General features: G+C 38.2%; 2 protein-coding genes across 3 annotated transcripts; one reads left to right on the top strand and one right to left on the bottom strand.

Moving 5' to 3' along the window:
• Positions 1-521: 521 nt before the first annotated feature.
• On the top strand, positions 522-13411 carry oit3 (oncoprotein induced transcript 3). Its single transcript, XM_032552279.1, has 9 exons — positions 522-726; positions 4477-4851; positions 5512-5622; positions 7645-7767; positions 7851-7973; positions 9494-9654; positions 9735-10147; positions 12152-12251; positions 12384-13411. Exons 1-9 carry the CDS (start codon positions 669-671, stop codon positions 12534-12536), a joined length of 1617 nt encoding a protein of 538 aa, XP_032408170.1. The 5' UTR covers positions 522-668; the 3' UTR covers positions 12537-13411.
• Positions 12596-16032, bottom strand: pla2g12b (phospholipase A2, group XIIB). 2 transcript variants are annotated; one of them, XM_032552282.1, is made up of 4 exons: positions 15421-16032; positions 14886-14974; positions 14059-14224; positions 12596-13953 (listed from the first exon to the last, which is right to left on the bottom strand). In XM_032552282.1, the coding sequence occupies exons 1-4, from the start codon at positions 15908-15910 to the stop codon at positions 13835-13837; spliced, it is 864 nt and encodes a 287-aa protein (XP_032408173.1). In that variant the 5' UTR covers positions 15911-16032; the 3' UTR covers positions 12596-13834. The 2 variants fall into 2 exon arrangements, with proteins under 2 accessions (XP_032408173.1, XP_032408174.1); XM_032552283.1 differs by having other exon boundaries at positions 14898-14974; positions 15421-16031.
• Between the last annotated feature and the right edge of the window lie 454 nt (positions 16033-16486).

The raw sequence follows: 16486 nt of genomic DNA on the forward strand, positions 1-16486 counted from the left end.
TGTTTACTAACTTCTACTCAAATCTCCATGTGCCTCTTGTGTGTTTTTAAAGCAAATATTCATTTTAATTCAGTGGTTGAGAACAATGTTCTCACATAGTTCAAAATAAAGGTTTATAAATAATCAATTGTGATGTTTAATAACATACATTATTGGATATTTTGTTCAGTTGAGTCAAGAATTTAAATTCTAATAATTTAAAACAATAACTATTTTAACTTGACATTTTGAGTGAAAGTTTTCTTGCATAATATGAAGTAAAGTGATTAAAATCACAACAGGAAGTTATAACAACTCACAGTTCAAGATCAACGTTAAGGTCTCTTGTTGAATCAACTTGATAAAGTTTAATTTTTGAGTTTCGAGTTAACTTTACTTTACAAATGTTTTACAGTGTAGTTTTTACAGCACTGCAAGATCCATTATGCTAAACCAGTCACTCCAATCATTCCCAGCACAACAGCAAATAAATAAAGTGTAAATGAAGGAAGGAGGACAGAGGACTAACAATGGAAGGATGGTCTCTCCTGTGGATTTGGCCAGTGGAAGGTCAAGAGTTCAAGGTGGGAAAGAGGCTTTCCAATATGACACAGATAAGAGGCAGCTATTTAAGACAGACATGAGAAGTAAGCTTATTTAAGTGAAGAACTCAGATAAAACAATCCACCATGATGCTCTTAGTTATTCTCAATCTTCTGCAGAAGGTTCTTGGACTTGCAGGTGTAGGTGAGTGAATTGTTCATGTATTTATACACCAATTATTGTTCAGACGGTTAACATGCAGTGAAGAGTTTATATCTTACCAGCCGTGTTTCAGTCATTTCTTCTGCTGCAAAACTAAATTACATGGTTCCTCTAGTCTTACGGTATAATATCTCCTATAGTCTTAGATGCACAACCTTTTTAAAGTGGCCAGTGCATGAATGTTTGTTATATGTGGATTTGAAACCAGACATTTACATGCACTTTATAAACTTGTTATTTTTCTCTGATGTGAGCAACTTTGTACATAATTTAGTGATATATTTGACTCATTGATATTAACATCCTTACTGATCACTTGTGATATTTCTTTGATATTTCTATATAATACCCTTTTCTCATGATGCCATCTGTTTTTTGAAGTCCATCAGTTATGCAGCAAAACACCAACACAACATGATGCCACCTACATTTTATTTCACTGTTTAGATTCTGATCTCACACTTGCAACCCACTTCCTTTACGCAATTTGTAACAGCCATTATAGCCAAATACGTCCAGTTTGGTTTCATCAAACCTCATGACTTGCCTCCAAAATTGAGCACTTTGTGAAACTTTGTGAATGTAAAGTAGTAGAACAATCTCTCTCATATCTTCCTGATAAATAGAAACAATTTTAGTGCTGATTGGTTTAAAGCAGGAAAATTATTGATTTATTGTAAGACAATGAGGGTTATGCATTCTTTTAACTGTGTTTTTTTTTTTTTACAAAGTAACCATCTCAGTATTTCTGATGATGATACATTTTCCAGTCCTTTTTTTTTTTTGAGTGAAATAAACCCAGAGATTATCGTCCACATAACAGGCGAACATTTCTTCCAGGAATACCAGTACTGAAGTAAATGGTTTTAATACAGAGGCTGTAAAATCATAGCAATCTCCAGCTTTATTAATAACTAGACTTAAATTAAAATAAGGCACAAATACATAAATAAGGCAAAAATAAACACTACTCAGACTCATCCAAACTCAGTTGCTCAGGCCCCATCTGGAAGATTTAACGCTCACATTAGCATCCGTCCTCATGAGTCAGCGCTCAGCCGTTTCTGTGCAGCTGGAACTGGAGAGCTTCGGGTCAGTCGTATGTCTCCACCAGAGGAAAAAATTGTTGTTAATGTTGGGGGTATTTTTATTGCCCGGTGCAAAAGATGAAGTGTCTGATAGGAAAATCTCATGCAGCTTTTAGTTTACGCATTCGTCCCATAAAAGGTTGTTTTTGTGTTTACTCCTTCTGAAAGGAACAAACATCTCAGAATTCACATTTTCTATCAGAAACTAAAAAATATTAATAGACAAACTTTGCATTGTAGTTAAAGTAATTTGAATTAAATCCACACATTACAAAATGTAACTGTAACCTTTGTGACCCTTTCATACCTTTTTACATGATGGGCCAACATAAAGTATGACGGAGCTGTTAAGTTGGGTGCTAAAGGGATAAATTGTTTTCAATTTTTAAATTGCAGATAAAAATCTGAAGAGTGCTAGCCGTGTGTATTCTGTTACTGTTTATCTATTTAGACAATAAGAGGAGAGATGGATGGTGACAGGTTAGAGGAAAAAAAGTGCTAATTACCACCTAATTACACACAGATGAATGTTTGAAAGACTTTATTTCTGTTAATTATGATGTTTATCCACTTACAGGTTATAAAAACATATTTCAAATTAAACTATTACATCACACCAATAAAAAACAGAAGTTTGGGCATAATGAAAATCATATTTAGCACCTTCTTAAAGATTGTCCATTTTCAAAAGCTACTTTAAATCTGACAAATTAGACTGATCAGAACTTACAGCTGCTCTAATTTATTGAATACTGTAAATACTTAAGATAAAATTGAGTGAGCAGATTGTCGGTGAAGTGTTACCAGCTCACCTGTTTCCTGCCTCCATCTTGTCACTGAGGATGTTGAGCAGATCAACCTCCTGCTGTTTCTCCGGTCCATCTACAAACTCATTAACAGTCTCACTCTCGCCCGCATTACCCATGCTTGTCATGTCTTTTTTGTTTTGCATCTGCCTCTTAATTACTGTGCTGAGAGGACATGGAGTGGAGAGAAACTATTGACTATTCTTCTGCACTTTGTTTACAGCTTCCACTTTTTTTTCAGCTGAACAACTGAAAACAGACAGAAGTTTCAGAATAAAGAGTTCTGTGTTGACAGCTCATTGGCTTTTACCTCAGTCACACCTGACCCCGTGTTTCCATTTATCTTGGTTGGATCCAAATGAGCAGGACAGATCGTTTAGAGGGAGTTATAACGTTTGCTAATGGCAAAGCAGAGACTCTAAAACCTGCTCTAAACTACAGGTGCATGCCAATGAATTTAAATAAGACAGAGTAGAAAAGAACAGAATTTATTTCAGTATTTCAATTAAACAGTGAAACTCAGATACGGTCATAATTACATACAAAGTGACCAATAAAGAATTTATTAAACATTCATTACTTGTTGCTTGTGCACAGGATTTTTTTCTTCCACTCCACTTTCCATAAAAGCCACTTTCAGTGACAGTTTAGTAGACAATTGTCGAGTTAGAGGTCTTCCCCATAATTGTGTAGGTAGTGATCTCAATCGAAACTGTTTTTATTATTTTTATGCAACATTTTGATTTTCTTAATGCAGTTTTTCTGGTTTTTATTCACTGCTAGCAATAATCATCTAAATTAGTAAAAATAAACTCTTGAAACTCATCACGCTGTCTATAATGAATATATATAATACATGAGTTTCACATTTTAAATTGACTTCCTGAAGTACATGAAAAAATATATTCACATCTATTAAGATTCGGGTGTAATTAATGGAGAGAACATCAAAGCTAAGAGTCTCATCTAGTTTCACATTAAGCTAAATTAAAGTGACATATTTTCTCACTAATACAGATTTGATTTCCAAAATGTCGGTCTCCATCCAACTGTAATGGAGCTGGATTAAAGTACGGCTGTGGCCTCCAGAACTCACAGCACTGGAAAATAACCTGTGGAAAGTGTTAGAGAGCCAAGCTGAGGGAAGGATCATAAGAATCAGCCAAGAGTGAAAGCTAATGGCTGTAAGAAATGGGCAGCATGAGTCTGTTTTTGAGTTTCTGGGAGTCAAATTCTGCCTCTCTGATGGAAGGTGGTGAAAAATGAGCCTGAGCCTTCAGAAGCCCTGACTGGACTCAAACCGAGTCGGATGCTCTGCACAATGTTAATGCAGAAATCTCAAGGACAAAAAACTCAAAACTCAGAGAAACTCAGTCAGTAAAACTGACCAGACTGAAATGTCACTGCCTCAGAACAATTTAGCGCAACAAAATGTACTGAACATGTTTTGCATAGCCCAAACAAAACATCCTAGCCGGTTCTGGGAAGCGTAATGGGTCATCTTTGATATCTTGTCTTGAGGGACATGTTGCTCTAGACCAGGGGTGCCCAAAGTCGGTCCTCGAGGGCCGGCATCCAGGCATGTTTTAGTTCTTTCCTTGGTTTAACGCACCTGGATCAAATGATGGCTCATTAGAAGGCCTAAGAAGAACATTGACTTGTGGAAAAGATTGTTGGTACCACCAGGGAGAGAACTAAAACTTGCAGGATGCCGGCCTTCGAGGACCGACTTTGGGCACCCTTGCTCTAGACAGTAATATTTCAGACTGTAATAAAGTCTTTCAAAGTTTCTGCTCACACTTGATATGTTTTTGATGTTGCACACCCTCTCTTCTCAGCTCTTGACCCCTGCTCTGCCTACATCAGCTTGAACGAACCTTGGAGGAACTCGGACTTCCACGTCAACCGGTCGTCCAGCGTGCCCCTGTGTGACAGCCACATGTCTGGGGAGTGGTACCGCTTCACTGGCATGGCCGGGGACGCGATGCCTACCTTCTGTATCTCTGAGAACCACTGTGGGACCCACGCCCCCGTCTGGCTCAATGGCACCCACCCGCAGCTCCATGAGGGGATTGTGACGCTGCCAGTCTGCGCCAGCTTCAAGGACAACTGCTGCCAGTGGAACGCCAGCATTGATGTGAAGGCCTGTCCCGGAGGATACTTTGTCTACCGCCTGCCCAGGCCTTCTGTCTGCTTCCACGTTTACTGTGGCCGTAAGAAAACATCTCAGATGTTGTTCAGATTCCTTACAGCTACAATGTAACTTTTACAAAAAGATGTTTTTTTTTTTTTTTTACATATTTCTTAAAACTGTCCTGACAGTATATGAGACGGATAATCTGGATAAAATTAAATTTCTCCACTTCCTCCCTGAGCTACTATTGCCATCTCAAGAAATGTGTTGCTCCTGGTTACAAACAAGAGCTAGGAGAAGGGCTTAGCACTGTCAATCATGCTTGTGTATACGCTGCTCAAAGTGATAATTGTGCAGAAACGTCTTACAGTTACAGGAAAACTGTTTATCTGCTGTCATCATTAGTCATGCTAACTAGTTTGAGCTTTCATGGTAGATTAGCTGTCTGAAGGAGCTGGAGCATAGCAGAGAGCTATGAGGAGAGAGTGTGAGCAGTGCTACACAAGCATGATTGACAGCGCTAAGACCTTTCTCCTGGCTCTGATTGGTTGGTTCTGTAGTTAGGACTGGGAATTCTGGGTGGGATAAGGACAGGAGTTCGTTTTTTTTCACAAATGATCTGTCTCATACTTTCATAACAGAGTGACAGTTTTAACAAATATGTAAATAACTTTTTGTTCTGCTTGTTTAGGAGGCATTTTCATTTTTGGCTGATGCTATTTTTGTGTGTTTTGTGCAGATTTCTATGATATCTGTGATGAGGTGGACTGCAACGGTCCCAGATGTCCAGAGCCTGAGTGCCGCTGTGCGCTGGGAACTGTCCTGGGACCAGACGGGCAGACGTGCTTGGGTGAGACAGGCGGGGAGGGAGGAAGAGATAAACTGTGCAGAAGGCAGAGATAAACCAGAGGACACTGAAAACAGATGAGCAGGAAATGTTTGAGGAAAAACAATAACAAGTCAATCAATCATATTGAATTCTGGTTGAGCTCCCACTTGTTTTGACAAACCCCCTCTATGTTTTTGTACGAGCTGTTTGTTTCTCTGTGTTGACTACACTTAACGGTCATGTCAAGTGGTCAATTTCTCTCTTCACTGGAAAAGTAGAGTAAATACAATAAGATACATGAGAAAAACAAAAACTGTTTTTAAAAAACGTTGATGAGTCTTTTTTAATGCATCATTCCTGAAAAAAAAGAAACTTCTACTTTTGTTCATTTTTAAACTGCTGCCGAAACATTTTAGTTTGTTTTATTTTACTTTCATCCCTCAACAGAAAAGTATAAGTATTACGTTATGAACTGAAGTTATGGTCAGATGTTCAAAGGCACTCATCATATGAATGAATAGCATATTGATTTTGAGTTTTTAATGTTTTATTAAAACTGTTTTTTCCCCACAAAGTAATAACAAAGTAACAACTTTTATGATTCTTAAAAACAGACATTTTTGTGAAAGTTTGAAACCACAGGGAGTTTTCTGTAATACACAAGCAATCTAAGATTAAACAGGCTAATTTACTTACACCCCTAATGTCCATTAGCAAGTTGGATTATGATGAGGTGTTATTGACGTGTTTTCATGCATTTTCCCTGCAAAACTTCTGCTTATTGTTTAAGTTAAAGTGGGTTCACTGCTGTTCCAGAATATGATTGGCTTGAGATCATAAATTATACTTTTGGAATGTCTTAAGCAAGTTGAAATGAAACTACTGAAATAACCCAAGACAACCCTGCAAAGGTAAAACTATTTAAAACAGCTCAACTAATATTGATAAGAAAATTTGCCGAATGTTGAGCCAGAATTATGCCAGAACTTTTGCTACAAAATTAGTTGTGTATGTACTTATTTCACATAATATTTACTTCAAAACCAATTCAAACGTATGCACCTAAAAAAACACTGAAGTATATTATATAATCATTTCATCCTGAAAAAATAATTGTTTAAATGCATGAAGATTTTTGTTTTATGCCTCTTTCATAACGTTTATTTTTACCACAAAAAAATGCTGCATTTATACAGCTAGTTTTCATGCCACAAATGTTTTTATTTGCTTTTTATCCGTATTAGCAGTGAGTGCTCACACCTTGACAGCATTATAATACAAGGAAACACATACCTTCTATTTTCTTACATCCTGTTCCTGTTGTTTTCATTTAGCATAGTAAAAGGACTGCAAGGACAACGTGCTAATAGTAAAAGGGAAGTAACGGGTCTTTAGCAATTTTTTATCTGCATCACCAGAAATGCAAATCGAAGATTTACATTTTTAAAAGTGCTAAAACTTTGCTAAGAGTAACCCAAAATAACAATGTTTAAAAAGTATTTACATTTTCTATTTCTCTTGGTTGTTCTCAGTAAATAACTGGGATTAAAAGCTATGCCAATCCAGTCCGTTGTTTACATAATGAAAACTGACAACTTTTCAGACGTATCCATTTAAAAGTTTGAATAAGGTCAGAGTCTATTAAAAATGATGAATGAGTGTAATGTCCTCTGATGTCATGCAGAAGGTTTATGCATCTGTCCAATGTGTGGGAGCCCATAAACCTACAAACTGCCATTATCTCATCAGTCACTCATAAACCCAATCAGGCTTTCTGGAAATGACTTTCTCCATCCTCACTCCGTCCACTCTCTCCTGCACTCCCACATTACTCTTCACTCTTATTTCATCCGTCATTATTTCTTCACCGGGCTCCTCTCAGCATTATAAGCTCCATTTTAAAGCCCATCAATCATCATCTATGAAAAATGAAAATGTATTGCCTGGAGGTGATAAACTCCACCCATCTGCTGCTCGGTGGATTAAAACAAGACTCATCTGATGATAGTATCTGACTGTAGGCTCTGCGTCTCCTGTGTTCAGATGTAAATGAGTGTGATAAAGAGAATGGCGGCTGTGCCGAGGCGTGTGTGAACACCAAGGGTTCGTGGCATTGTGAGTGTAGACGAGGACGCGTGCTGGATGAGGAGGGACGCAACTGTAGAGGTATATGACTCTCCAAACTGAGATAATGAAACAGGAACCAGCTTTGCATTCTCACCACTTTCCTTGCTCCTTGTCCTCTGTAGAGATTGCAGGTTGTCACGTCAACAACGGCGGATGCAGCCATGTCTGCTCCCAGATGCGAAACTCCTATCAGTGCAGCTGTCCCCGAGGGCTGGAGCTGGGAGAAGATAAAAGCACATGCCAGGGTGGGTGCCTGTGTGTGAAGCAGGTAGATGTTTTAGATAAAGAGTAGACACATGCTTTTATTTATCTCCAGGGGTCTAACAGATAAAAAGCATTTCCATCGTCAATAACAGTTACATTCAATCTGTGATCGTTTTTATAATAACTCGTCTTTAACAACTTTACCATTTTAAAGAAAATATTACAACAGCCACATTGAGCTTTTTTGTTTCTGGACATTTTATTTATTATCACATATGATATTACTTTCCAGAACTTACAATGTGCTTTCCTGTGACTTACCAGATAATTTATGGGAAAGTCCCATATTTTGTGCCACTTCATATTACTGTTCAGTTCATAAAAATACCTAATAAGTTTCAGGAAAGTACCCAATAAGTCCTATGAATACTGTAAAGTATTGCATGTCACGTCATAATACAGTCCAGCATGTGAAAGTACTTAGTAAGTTCCAGAAAGTTGACCAGTAAGTTCTCTAAAATGTAAAAAAAAAAAAAAAAAAAGTACATGGAAAGTTTCAGGTAAATGACCAAGAAAGTTCAAAGTTTGAACCATTTAGACTCTGGGAAAATAATTATTTGAGTACATGAAAAACGTTTGATAAGTTTATGGAAATAACTTACATTGAAAGCTCCAGGAAAGTAACTGGTAAGAAAAGTGGATAGAGTACTCAAAAAATACTCAAGTAGAAATATTTTACAGTGATTTCATCAGAAAAAATATAAAATTCTGTGAGATTCTGGTCATTTGAGGCCTAAATTGACAACAATACTATACAAATATCTAATTACAAAGTAAAAGAAATAAGGAGACAAGTAATTTGTATAATATTAAACTCATGTGGTATTTATAGTATATAAATCTAAACAGTGTAAAGTACTTCCATTGACAATATGTAGTGTTTACTGTACATGTACTTGACCTCCAAATAGCACAGCAGGTTCAGCAGATAGAAAATAACACCAGAACAAAGCTTGTATATGAACAAGAGGTCTCACTGTGACATAAACTGTAGGTGTGTCGGTATTTGATGCAAGGTGAGCTAAAATATCTCTGTTTTTCTTACAATAAAGTTATACTCACAGGAGTTTTACTCAAATAAGAGTAGCAATACTTCATGATAATATTAATCAAGTAAAAGTAAGAGTAAATTGTTGTAAAACCTCTCCTGGAAGTATTATTTTCCAAAATGTTACTCAAGTAAATGTGACTAGTTACTATCAACTTCTGACGGTAAGTTCCAGAGAAGTAACAATAAATTGCAGAACACTTCTAGGAAAGTACCTGGTGAGATCTGGGACGTCAGTCAGTAGGTTTCAGGTACGTTTGAGCAAAGTACCTGGTATGTTCAAGAAGAGTGCCTGCTACGTTTCAGGTAAGTTTCAGAAATTACACAAGGAAAGTTCCAGAAAACTATTTCTTAGTTTTGGGAAGGTATAGGTTATATTGTGTGTATATTTGCATGATTTTATGTCATTGTGGGGAACAGTGAGAGAATACGATTCCTCTCATTCTCACCCAGTGCCAGTCCGGTGTGATCCCAGCTCGATTACAGTGTCAGTTCCTAAAGACCTTGTTGGAGGTCTGGAGCTTTCGCTGACAAACTCTTCCTGCCAAGGAGTCTCCAATGGCACCCACATCAACCTGAGCTTCAGCCTCAAAACCTGTGGCACAGTGGTGAAGGTCAGCTGCTTTGCTTTACACTCTGAGAGTAAACAGAGTCTAAAGGTGAAAGGTGAAGGCTAAAAAATGTTTCCTCCCAGGTGACAGAAAACAAGATAGTTGGGACCAACCTGGTGACGGGCCTGCCCAAGAGCATCCCCAGCAGCAGCAGGGACTTAATAGTCCGAACCGGCAAGTTATTGCTCCCAGTGACATGTGAGTTCCCCAGGGAGTACCAGGTGTCGGACGGGTACCAGGCAACTCTGCAGGGCTCGGCCTTGGAGCTGGAGAGCCACAGCGAGGGCGTCTTTGGGTTTAACTTGGAGCTGTTCAAGAACGCAGAGTTCTCTGAGCCCTACCGCAGCCCGCCGCAGCTCCACCTCCACGACTCGCTGTTCTTTGGGGTGGAGCCGAAGGAGAGAGTGGAGGGCCTCTCGGTCCTGGTGGAGAGCTGTTTCGCTACTCCAGGACCCAAAGCCAACCAGGCCCTGAAGTATTACCTCATCAAAGATGGGTGAATATTCGATCTATTTATTATTTATTTAGCCTGAAACAGCTAAAGACTTAAACTATGCTTTTCATCCGTATGTATTGTTCTGTTGTACATGATTTTTTCCAAAAAAATGACTTCACAGAAAAAAAATATCTTCATATTCTATATTTATTATTTCACAAGGTTTACTTAACAAGAAACCAAATTTATGTTATTTAACTTGAATTAGTCATACCTCAGACAGTAACTTAAATGCAGATCAGAACTAAAGTTGTTTTAATATTATTGCAAGAAAAGAACAAAGAAAAAATGCATCTCAAAAATTAAATTTTGTAACCCTTCTTAATCAAAAAATTCATTTTTAGAGTAATTTATATTGTTTAAGCAATATTTCAAACTACATTAATTCAGTTCACTATTTTTTCAGACTTTATTTTCTTCAAATTATTTTTTCAGATTTTATGTATTTCACTTATTCAGATTTAAATTTTACAAAAAAGAAAAAAAAAAGAAAAGATTATTTGAAAAAAAAGAAAAATAATTTGAAAAATAAAATCTGTAAAAAAAAGGAAATAGAAAATCAGCTGTTTATGAAGGAGAACACTCTGAAAACAGCTGATTTGGGTTCTGATCAGATTTACATTTAATCTTGCAAGAGTCACAGAATCGGCTGTAGCTTCACCAAGACCTCACTGGATGCCTGACAGCTGCAGGGCAAAAAAAATCCAAACTTCTTCAAAGCAATGTCATCCTGCACAGACGACAGACTGGCGAATGTAGAGTGAAAACATAAAAGCTGGAGCTAGAAAAATTTAAAGTCCTATCACTTTTACGTTTCAGTGTGAATTTTCCCTTTGCTGCTGTACTGGCACCAGCAGAACAGCTGCATAATTCAATTAGATTTATGGTTACTTAAAATGAAAATAATGCATTGGCACCCTTCGTATGTGCAAAAAGTCTAAAAAATATATAGTTGTTTGTGTGTTTTTGGAGCATCATCCTACATTGAGTTTACAGTTGGAGAAATGCAGCAAAGAGCATCTTGGAATTAACAAGTCTCAGTAACAAAGAGTTTTTTTGTCTCACCATTATAAATTTAAATGTTTGTTGTTTCCTAAACTCTAATGGGAATATAATTGGATCTGTGTGTTTGGGTCATCTGAGAAAAAGATTGAGCTTTTTAGCAACAAACACGCCTGTGTAGGTTTGGAGTGAAACATAAATATGTGTAAAAGTACCACATGAGGGAGGATTCTGGAGGCTTTTTTTCCTTTTCAAATGCAGTATCTTAAATTATTATAAAAATCTAGTGGCGTCAACCAGAGTGTTAAAAATGGGCTGTAGTTGGGTTCTTCAACGGGATAATAAAACACGCCATAAATGTACAGTCACAGAAGATGTTAACCAGATTCTGTTAGGATCTTGGGTTGTTTTGACTTGCATTGGGGGTTTGATTTACTCCTAAAATATTCCATTTATTTCAAGACAAAAAGTAGTCCAGAAAAAAAATAAAATAAAAAATTCTAGTTTCATTGTTATTCTGTCTTTCTATGATTAGCTCATCCTTGTGTCTGTTTTAACTTCCTTCAGTCTGTCTTAGTGATTCTAGTTTACCATATTTAGTTCTTTTGTCTGGTAATGTGGTTTTATTAGGTTCATTATGTTTAGTCATTCTTTAGTGCTAGATTTATTTTCTAGTTCCTCTGTTGCGTACTCTCTCTCGGCCCCTGTGCCATTTTCTCTCTCTCTCTCCCCTCGCACCTGCAACCTGTTAGTAATCAGCCTGGTTCATTGTTCCAACATTCACACTCCCAGTATTTATTAATTTCTCTCTCATTCCTTTTCACTTGATCCTCTGGTTATTTTCCACGTTTCATTCAGCAAATTCTTTGTTTATTTGCTATCTGTGGATTTCTCTAGATTAGAACAGCTGATGCTGACTAACTGCCTTTAAAAACCCATATGGATGAGCAGGTGCTGTGGCCAAACATCCACTGCTTTTCTGACTCTATTTTTCTCACTCAGATGCATCTCAGATGAAACGGTGACACAGTATTCATCAAAGGACCAGCTCTCCAAGCATTACCATGTCCCCGTCTTCAAGTTCATTGGCAAGGACAGCCAAGTAAGTAAAACTAGCATGCTGGGAGCCAGCATGAATGTGTGAGTTGCTCTGTACTGTAGAAACAGACTGCAATGAATTACCGGTGTAAGATGCCATTTGCCTCAAAAACAATATGGCTTCCTGTTTCTGCAGCAAGTGTTCCTCCACTGTCGGGTGTTGGTGTGTGGGTCAGGAGACACCCGCTGCACCCAGCGCTGCCGTGGACGTGCACGACGGGAGATTTGGATTAGAAACGATCAGCAAAAGCAAACATTGAACACAGGACCTATTTACATCATGCCTTAGACGAGTGTCTCTAAAACAACCAGTAGCAAATATGCCAACACATAAATTACTCTTGCAAATGAGGTGACCCTTTCAGTTTATTTGGTAGTTAAAGCACCAAATAGATGCAGACATACAGTCCATTGCACTGTCCCTTTATAGTCCTACACACATAAATACACATACACACAGAATACACATATTCTTCCAAGCTTCAGTGTCTCACAGCTGCATTACTGACATTATAATGATTGACATTCAGATTACAAACCTGATGGCTGGGCCCACAGCACAGCAGATGTTTATCAGGATGCCATTGTAAGGACATTTTCTCTGGATTGATTGCAGCTTCGAGACTCGGACTAGTTTAAATTTCATACCATCATTAACTTGGAAAACAACACACGGCCCTTCCACTGATTCATTTTGACTCATTTGCTGAGCTTAATCAAAGCGCTGGGAGCATGTCAGATATTATGCACATGGTTCATTACTCTGGAAGCTAACCTATAGCTAATGTTGTCATTTAACTTCAAATTAGATAGATAGTAAAAAATAACTTAAACTATGTGGTGTAGTAGGCATTCGACTTGTTATTGAAGATGTGTGAGAAATTTTAGATGGCAGCACACACACTGCCGCTTGCATTCCAGGTATTATCTTGAAATTTCAATCAAGAGAAAATTAATCCGACCAAAATATTCTTCTCATCTTCATATCAGGTGTTTTGTTTGGAGTCATCAAGTAATTTATGGTAATGGAGTCATAGAAGACCAAATTTGACCTACAATGAGGAGGTAAATATGCATAAGCAATTAATTCAGACGCTAAAGGCCATCTTCAGACTCACAATATCTGTTTGGACCCTGTATTAATAAATCTTCTGAATCACTGAATTCCCCATTTACATCTTTTTAATTTCCTCATTTCTGAATCTTAAAGGGATAGTTCAGATTTTTCCATGTTTCTGTTATAAGCAGTTAATATCTTGCCTGCTTAACTCTCCTTGCTGCCTGTGAAAGTCTGGACAGCTTTATATCTCACTGATAGAAGCATTTTTAGTTTAAATTGTTGAGCTAAAATAATAGCCCCCTAGCTAGCTAGCTGTTAGCTTCATCTAATCTGAATTTATACATAATTAAGATGCCTAAAGTTATTAACTGATCATAGCCTCTCAGTTGAACTCCACTTCATATATTCTGAACTATTCCTTTAAGAGGACTCTCTTGAGAAGTGTCTTCTCTTGTTGTAATATGTGGAAATGTCCATGACTCTGTTATCTTTGAAATATACAGAGGAGTGGGCCACAGTGTTCTGTGTTACAGTTCATCTCTCTCTTCTCCCTCGCAAATACACGATGCCCTCTGGCTGTTCATGTAAGGTCTGCAGCCCAGAGTCCACACTGTGTTGTAGAGGGCATCTGCCATTGATTCACAAGCTGATGGAAGAAAAATACATGAATGATTTTTGTAATTCCTTCCTGTTTATTAAAAATAACCAGGTTATTTTAATAAACAAAACCAAAGTTTTGCAAAAATCTCACCTTGCACTTTGGACACAAACCCCAGACTCTTCTTCAGGTCAGAGCAGATGTCATGGAGGCACGAGCGAAACTTGGCATCACAGTCGTACTTGTTCACAGCACAAGTGTCGTAACACACATCCAGCTGGTTGCAGCACCTTGTCATAGCAGGGATTCCCACGTCAAGCTGGTGTAAAAGAGAGCAATATGTCAACTTGGTTCACCAATTCACAGGGTATTGTTGTGGCTACCAGGGGTCACGCTAGAGTTTTTCGTTGACTAATGGTGTCAAAAAAATCCTGTCATATTTATTTTTGCCCCTCAATTTTTAAAATGGTTAAATTTCATTTTCATTCTGCTTAATGTTCAATAAACTGAACAGATAATCCACGTTGTGTCATCATCAAGATGAATACATTTAACTTTTTCTCTGACAAAGTTTTGAAATAGGGTAACATTTCACTAATTGAAGTGATCAGAAGTCGGCAAAGTTTCTGAGAAGTTTCTGAATGTTACCTAATCCTGTAAGCATGAGAATAATTTTTGAGACTCAGAAATGTCCACGCTTTTTCTAGAAAATTTCTGAGATTAATCTAAAAAATTTAGCTTTTTCTCTCCAATTTTGGTCTTTACTCTTCCTATTCTTTATATATATATATATATAAAATGGCTGTAATATGCTGTCATATTGATTTAAATAAAATAAGTGTCTCTAATCTCTCAAAATGACAAAAGGCCATGAGATTTCTCCGTTCCTTTTAACAAAAAAAAAAAACAACAACCCTGTTGTAGGTGGAAAATACTGGGATAATTGTTGGCGCTGATGGTGCTATGAGCAGGCAACCTACAGCAGCATTCACCTGGAAGCCCACGAGAGACGAGCTGCAGCCGTTGGGTTCTTGATGCTTGTAGCCGGGCCGAGGAAGTGGGAGTGCTCCTGTGGAAGAATAAGAATGAACACAGCTCTTCTGTGAAGGTCCCAGACGTTTGTTACAGATCTCTGTCAGGTGTCATGCAACATATGTTTGAGAACATCTGCAGCTGATCTTGTGTAGAGATGATTCATGAAGACTTCAGAGGTTTGTTAGACAACATTAGTAATCAAACACAAATCCCAATCACAGAGCTACTGTAAATATCTGCTGTCAGATGTGATGCAACTTCTGTGCACTGATTGCATAACAGAAAGGACCCACGCCGTCAACAAATCCTTTTTAATTCAGGACAAAACATGTTGACTATGTATAATCAAAATAAACCATAAGGACAGTTTTTGGGGATTCCTTAAATCTGCTGTGATTTTGCTGAACACTTTTTGTTATCAGCAACACCTCTGACAGCACCAAAGCTAAAATGTAGTGAAAGTGCAAGATTGATCTTTACCATATCGGCAGCGGTACTGACAGACACCGTTGTGTCCCCCGACCAGCTCCACCAGGGAGTCGAAGTATCCGTGCACCGTCTGGAAACTGTCCCTGATGGAGTTGAGGCTCCAGCTGCTTGCTTCTTCTTGTGCCAGTGGTTTATTGGAGGCTTTATTTGTCTGGACTGGCCTGATCTCATTGACCTCCTCTTCAGGTGGAGGTTGGTCCTGAGTAACTGCTTTCTTTGCAAACCCTTCCATAGTGGCAGAATCTCCATCAGGCTTATCCTTGTCCGTTTCTGGCTCTTTGTCTTGGACTTCAGGTAGGTCTACTCCTGAGTTATCTGATCCAAATATTTTGTCATCAAAAGCATAATCTAGAGGGACATCTTGAGCAACAACAGCAGCAACTTCCCCATCCTCCAAGGCTTCAGTCTGGAAGTACCCCAAGGTGGCACACATTCCTGTAGACGCACAGAGGAGGAACAGGGCCGCAGTCCGAAGCAACATGTTCGTCAGCTGGCTACAGTCCGAGCAGTCTTCAGTCAGGTTTCAAAAGAAGGAAGAGCTCAGACAGTGAGGGACATCCCAAAGCTTAGTTCTCACTGACTCTGTTAGCCTGAGTGCAGACTTTGACCTTTGATAAGGTTCTTGTCGACAGCAAGGCACGCTGTCATATCAGGGGTAAAAGTCCGAGCATATCAGCACATAGACAGGCTGCTTAAATTCAGCTAATTCTCTCATTTTTAGTCATTCTTAAACACGTCTTTGATCACTTTTATCACAGTTTTTAGTCAGGACGTGTTAAGTAGATTTTTACCATTCGAGTCACATGGAAACTAGAGGAAAATGCTCTTTATATTTCTTTTAAAACCCCCCACACCCCCCCGTGACCTTTCTCAAGACATCACAAACCTCAAACTCTCCTTACTGGTTTTGATAAAGGTCACAGTCTGACAACTCAGCACCGAATATAAACAGAGGCAAGCATTAAATTATAGTTTCCATTGGGAAAACAGGAAGTAGGTTGGTTTTATCTTTTCAAGAGCAGCTTTAAATGTAAGTAATAAAGAACCATAACAAACA

Source organism: Xiphophorus hellerii, chromosome 22 (assembly GCF_003331165.1).
Source record: "Xiphophorus hellerii strain 12219 chromosome 22, Xiphophorus_hellerii-4.1, whole genome shotgun sequence".
NCBI classification, from domain to species: Eukaryota; Metazoa; Chordata; class Actinopteri; order Cyprinodontiformes; family Poeciliidae; genus Xiphophorus; species Xiphophorus hellerii.